At 58.1% G+C, this 6,291-nt stretch overlaps 1 protein-coding gene across 2 annotated transcripts; it reads right to left on the bottom strand.

The window, feature by feature from the left end:
* Positions 1-1,117: 1,117 nt before the first annotated feature.
* On the bottom strand, positions 1,118-4,201 carry YDJC (YdjC chitooligosaccharide deacetylase homolog). 2 transcript variants are annotated; one of them, XM_074292201.1, is made up of 5 exons: positions 3,477-4,201; positions 3,061-3,220; positions 2,872-2,971; positions 2,566-2,743; positions 1,118-2,192 (listed from the first exon to the last, which is right to left on the bottom strand). In XM_074292201.1, the coding sequence occupies exons 1-5, from the start codon at positions 3,674-3,676 to the stop codon at positions 1,874-1,876; spliced, it is 957 nt and encodes a 318-aa protein (XP_074148302.1). In that variant the 5' UTR covers positions 3,677-4,201; the 3' UTR covers positions 1,118-1,873. The 2 variants fall into 2 exon arrangements, with proteins under 2 accessions (XP_074148302.1, XP_074148311.1); XM_074292210.1 differs by lacking the exon at positions 2,566-2,743 and having other exon boundaries at positions 2,028-2,192; positions 3,477-3,921.
* Between the last annotated feature and the right edge of the window lie 2,090 nt (positions 4,202-6,291).

The following is a 6,291-nucleotide window of genomic DNA, read 5'->3' as shown; positions in this document are numbered from 1 at the left end:
AGAGAAGCTGGAGTACTTTGGGTTTTGTGAACCTAACCCATTCTGCTGATCCACTAGAGTTTATCTTTATCAGGCCAAGTGTACTAAACCGCTCATTCTGCCATTCTGGAGACAACTGACAAATCCCATGCACCCAAAAGCTCAGCAGCCTTTATAAGAACAAATCCTTTCCAGCCCATGGGCCCAGGAGGAAGTTCTAGCCACAGATGGAACTAGGCCACACCCTCATTAGTCTTAATCTTAATTAGTCATATGTTTGCTGTTTAAAATGTTCCAGTATCGGAAGTTGAATGGATGTCCATCAGTTGGAGAATGGTTGGGCAAATTGTGGTATATGAAAGTTATGGAATATTATTGCTCAGTAAGAAATGACCAGCAGGAGGAATACAGAGAGGGTTGGAGAGACTTAAATCAACTGATGCTGAGTGAAACGAGCAGAACCAGAAGATCACTGTACACTTCAACAACAATACTGTATGAGGATGTATTCTGATGGAAGTGGAAATCTTCAACATAAAGAAGATCCAACTCACTTCCAGTTGATCAATGATGGACAGAGGTAGATACACCCAGAGAAGAAACACTGGGAGGGGAATGTAAATTGTTAGCACTAATATCTGTCTGCCCAGATTGCATGTACCTTCGGATTCTAATGTTTATTGTGCAACAAGAAAATGATATTCACACACATGTATTGTACTTAGACTATATTGTAACACATGTAAAATGTATGGTATTGCCTGTCGTCGGGGGGAGGGAATAAGGGAGGGGGGGTAATTTGGAAAAATGAATACAAGGGATAATATTATAAAATATATATATATATATAAAATGTAAAAAAAATAAAATAAAATAAAATAAAATGTTCCAGTATCTTCCCACCATCCTTGGCTGAGTCCCCCCAATGGAGGAAGCCCCTCTTGGCAATAACCTTGCTTGGATTTCCATCCAGCTGTGGCCATTGGCCCTTGCCTCCATCAGCTTTGCCCTGTCCCTGCCCAGTTCAGGGTGGCAGAGAAGGCGGCCCATGTTTGGGCAAATTGGGCTTGCGTATGCGTTTTTTGTCAGATTTGGGGGGGGTTGTTCCCTCATGGGAAAGAGTGGGAGACTAAGTAGATTTTTGTTAATTAAAATTTTTAATTAAAAAAATACAATTCAGTCTATTCAGCTGGCATAATGATCTTGCTAAAGTGCAGAATGACCTTTCACTCTCACCCCACTCATCCCCTCAGGGAGTTACTCTAACTCCAGGATCAAATACCAAATCCTCTATCCTTTAAAGCCCTTCCTTACCCAGGGTCCTGTCCTGGATCCAGTTTGTTTCTCAGCAAATAGGGAAAAGAGGAACACTTATTAAGTGCCTACTGTATGCCAAGCACATTACAAATATTATTTGTAACATTTGATCCTCTTAACAACCCTGGGAGGTAAGGGCTGTTATCCCCAATTTTTTTAAGCTTAGGCAGATTTGGTGAAATGACTTGTCCAGGGTCCCACAGGTAGTCACCCTGTCTGAGCCAAGACTCAGCCCTGGGCCTCTAAGTTCCAGTTGGAGCTTTCCCTCCTGCCCCATGGTTTATGTAGAGAGATAGGCAGTATGGCGCTAGAAGGAAGCTTTCGGGGCTTTCCCGGGTTAGGCCCACGGAGCAAAGCATCTGCCCAGTCACAAGGAGAGATTCGAATTCAGGTCCCCAGATTCCAGAGGTAGTGCACCCCGTGAGAGCAATGGATGTCAGAGGGAAACGGGGACTTGAGAGTCCTCGCATTCAAGTCCCTTTTAGACAAGGAGAGAGAAGGGGCCTGTCCGGGATTTCCCTTTGGACAAGTGATGGAGACGGAAACGCAGGCCCTTCTGTGCCCCCCACCCCCAGCCTCAGAAGTCCTGGAAGGTACACAGCTTGACGTTCTTCTGCCGGTAGAAGTTGTGGAGTGCAGGGTCCAGTAGGATCTGCAGCTCATGGAGCCGCTCCCAGGACTGGGAGAAGGCGTCGGGCCCTTCCCCGCAGCCGCTGGTGGGTGAGATGCTGGGGTAGCCAGGGTGGGTCATGAGCTCCAGGGTGATGGCTCGGCTTCCCTGCAGGATGTCCTCAGGGCCCAGGACGCTCTGCACGGCCTGGTCAATGGCAGACTGGATCCTGCTCACAGACATGTCTTTGCCCATAGTGCTCAAACCAATGTACGCATCGGGCCACCTGAGGAGAGAGAGGCTGTGACCCTGGGGGGCCGGGTCTTCCCTCCTTGGCCAACCCTCACTTGGGCAGTGGCCCTGACATCGGCAGGACGCCCACCACCATCTACGGCTCGTTCCACTTGGGACAAGTCACTGCTAGGACATCTTTCCAACGACTGGACCAAAATCTGTCCGACTTCCCACAGGTGGCCCGGCCCTCTTCCAGGTGACAGCGCCCCGCAGGTGGCCCCAAGCTTTCTCTGGGCTAGGCGCCGTCCTTCATCTGCCCTTGGACAAGGTCTCTAGGCCCTCTACCACACTAGCCATTCTCTTCCCCAGGGGGGGCCGCGGCATGCTGGGGTAAGGGGGCGGATCACACTCCCTGGGGACCTCACCGCAGGCCCAGCTCTTGGAACGCCTCCTTGGCGGCCCGGGCATCCTCCTCCACGGCCAAGGCGAAGGTCCGCAGCTGGGGCTCCAGCCACTCGCAACGGCGCAGGCCGAACTCCATGGGCACCCGCGTGTACTGGACCCCGTGCTCCTGCAGCACCTCCCCGAACACCTGGCGCACACCTGGGGATAGGGCCCGCCCCTGCTCTAACCTGGGGGAGGGGTGGGGACTGGGGCACTGAGGGAGCCCACCCAAGGACGGGGCACTGACGGACACCTCCCCAACCCCCCAGACCAGCCCCGCCTCCTACCCGGGAGCACGTGCACGTGCTGGTGGCCGTCCACGTGGGTGGGCTCGTGGCCCAACAGGTCCAGGAAGCGGCGGAGCTGGGCGCGGAGCTCCTCCCGCACCTGTGCCAGAACGGAGAGGGGCGGGCTTGGGCCGGGGTCTTCTCTCGCCTCTCCCCCCCCCTCTGCCCTCCCCCCGGGGGAGGCCTTACCTCGCCTAACGCCACCCGGCCCTCGGCCAGCGCCTTGCGGAAGCCCATCTTGCCCAAGAAGAAGCCCCCGGGGCCGACCAGGGAGGCCCCGGGGCCCAGGCTGGGGCTCACGGGTCGCCCCTCGCTCAGGTTGGCGTGGAGGCCGGCGGGGATGCGGTGCCTGCGGGGAGCCAGGCGCTTGGGGAACCCCCGGCCGCCCCCAGGCCAGGACGCGTCCCTTCCCTCCGCCCCTCTTCTCCACACGGTCCGCCTTCCAGGGCCGGTCACCACCAACCCGCAGCACCCTCTCCCCCCTCCCCCCTACACCCCATCTTCTCCCTCCTTCCGGAACCCCCACTCTCCCCGCTCTCGGGGCCCCGCCCCCGACTCCTCCCTCGCCCTCCCGGCCGGCTCGCGGCCCCACCCCTCCCCCCTACCTGCGGGCCAGCTGGGCCGCGGTGTCGGCGGACGCGCCATTGACCAGGAGGGAGACCCCGGTCAGCGCCCCGGCCAGGAAGGCCTCCGCCATGCCCTGGTCCCGCCGCGGGCAGTAGCCGAAGTCATCCCCGGTGACGACGAGCCGCACGCGGGGCCCGTTCGCCGCAGGCGGGCAGGAGGGCTTGGCAGGGCCGGCCATGGCTGAGGGCCGGCCCGGTGCGGGGGGGGGGGGGGGACGACCAGGGTCCGGCTGAAGCTGGGCCCGGAAACAGGCTCCTGGGCTAGGGGGAGGAAAGAGGCCAGGTGGGGGCGGGGCCAGGAGGATGCGGGGCGGGGCCAAAATAAGCTGGACGAGCCCGGGGTGGAGCCTATGGCAGCACGATGGAGAGGGCGGGGCCAAGGTGGGACTTGGTAGGGTGCGGGGTGGGGCCGGGAGGAGGGATGTAGGGGGGGAGCAGGGCGGGGCCGAGATGGGGCGGGCCGGAGGAGGGAGCTGGAGGTCCCGGAGGCCGGCGCGCTGGGTGGGCCCGGGGCGGGACCTGGAGCCTGGGCGCTGCGGACGTGGCCCCCGGATCCCCGGGCCGCGGGAAGTGCAGGCGGCCTGGAAGAAGGCCTTGGGGTCCGGTGACCCCGGAGAGGGGAGCCCGGCTGCGTTCTCAGCCTCTCGGCACTTCTCCCGGGGGCAGGCCGAGGGGTCGGCGCGGCGCTCGCGCCAGTCTTGGAGCTCTCCCGGGCGACTCCTTCACCTTCGTCCCGAACGCAGCGTGACTCAAAAGGGGAACGGCCGTGAAACGCTCCCGTGGCTCCTCTCAGCCCCAGGATCCAAAACGAAATCGGCGTTCAAGGCCCTTTCTAGAACGGAGCAGCCCCCGGCCCCCGCACCCCGAGCGAGCCAGCGACCGCGCCTCGGCCTTTGTCCCTGGCTACCCCGCATCCGGAATGCCGCCCACCTCGGTCCGCTGGTCTCTTCCATGGCCCCCCTCAAGCCCCACCTAATCCCCGAAGCCTTTTCCGGCCCCCCCCCGGAATTCAGGGCCTCCCCCCTGTGGGTTATCGCCTCCGTCATACCCCAAATGGCTTTGCTCGTTGTCTCCCCCCCTTTGGCCTTTCACGCTCCGTAGCACTTGGAGCAGAACCCGGCCAGCCCCAGGCCGCTTGGGGGCCGCTAGGGCGTCCCCCACTGCCTTCCTTTCACCGCCTCTGGGAGGTAGCTCCGCTGCTGGCGGCTTTTCCCAGAATCCTAATGGTCAGAGAGTCATATATGATAATTATGCATGATGACAGACTCAGGCCGCTCATTACCGAAGCTTGCGGGGGTCCCGAATAACTGGGAGCACGAACCCGGCAAGGCCCGGCTCTTACTAGCCCCGATTTACACAAGGGGAGAAGTAGGAAGCCTTTGGGGGTGCTTGACAGCCTTTGGGAGAAAAGGAGGCATCTTGAAGGAAGAGGGACGGTGTTCCAGGAAGGGGGCACAGCCAGGGCAAAGACGCGGTGGCCGAAGAGGCTGGACTGTGGAGTGTGGAACAAGTAGGGCGCCAAAAGCAGGAAAGAGCTTGAGACAAACAGAGGAGGTAGCAGGATGGGGGAAAGTCACAACCCAGATCGCCTCAGCAATAATAATAATAATAATAATAAATAACGGAAGCCTGAATGGAGAAGGTGGCCAGCAATGGGAGTAGAGTGCCAAGTGTGGGCAACTGCTTAGTTATGTGGGGGGAGCCGGGGAGCCCAATAAAATGCTGAAGTAGCTAAAAATTCTGGTACCTCCACAAAATGAGGAAGCTCAAAAGGCAGGGGGGTGGGGGAAGGGGAGAGATAGTGAGTTTTGCATATACTGAATCTGAGGCATCCCTGGGACATTTGGTGATGGAGGGTCAAAGATGAAGGGCACCAGAACGTGCCTGGGAGTCTGGATCATTCACAGCTTAGAACTGAGCCCAAAGAACCTGAGGAGGTCACGGAATGGAAGAAATCTGAGAGCCTTGGGGGGACATTCCTACTGGGGGGATGATGGGGACAGTGAGCCAGCCAAGAAGGGGGGGCAATTAGGAGAGGAGGAGGGGGATCTCAAAAGCAGGGGAAGAGAATATGGGAAGGGAATGTCCAGTGTGGAGAGGGCAGGATGGATGCAGACGGAGGAAGGCCGTCAGACAGCAAAGTGACCATTGCAGAGGGCGGAGGAACCAGAGAGAGCAGATTAAGCACAGGCAGCTTTTTATATGGAGTTTGGCTGATGGAAGAGAAATATAGGGCAACAGAGGGGAGAGGGAGGTGGAGATGAAAAAATAGAGGGGCAGCTGGGTGGGGCAGGGGATAGAGCACCAGCCCGGAAGTCAAGAGGACCCGAGTTCAAATCTGATCTCAGACTGTGTGACCTTGGGCAAGTCACTTAACCCCAATTGCCAAAGGGGGGGGAAATTAGAAGGGAGGCTGAGGACAGATTTCTCCTAAAGGGCTGGTGCCCCACAAGTTCAGGGACAGGGAAAGGTACAGGAAAAGTCAGTAAGGAAGCAGTGGAGGGGGGATGGGGTGGAGAGGAATCTTCAAGAGATATTGGAAAGGGAGTTGGGCAGGACCTGGAGCTGCTGCTGCTTGACCTGGGTAGCCGGTGGAAGTGGGAGAGGAGCGCTATTCACTAGGCGGCCAGCAGATGGCAGTAGCAGTGGCCAGACATGAGTGGACCTGGTAGAAATGCTTTGGCTCCTTTTCTAGAATGACCCTCCTATTTCTCGTCTCCCTTGTTAAAATGTAAACTCCTCAAGAGCAGGCAGTTCTGCTTAGCCCGTTTTGTAGAGGCTTGAGGAGGTAGAA

This window comes from Sminthopsis crassicaudata, chromosome 1 (assembly GCF_048593235.1).
Source record: "Sminthopsis crassicaudata isolate SCR6 chromosome 1, ASM4859323v1, whole genome shotgun sequence".
Classification (NCBI taxonomy): domain Eukaryota; kingdom Metazoa; phylum Chordata; class Mammalia; order Dasyuromorphia; family Dasyuridae; genus Sminthopsis; species Sminthopsis crassicaudata.
The sequence above is the reverse complement of the archived record's forward strand: the minus strand, read 5'-3'. Positions and strand labels throughout refer to the sequence as shown.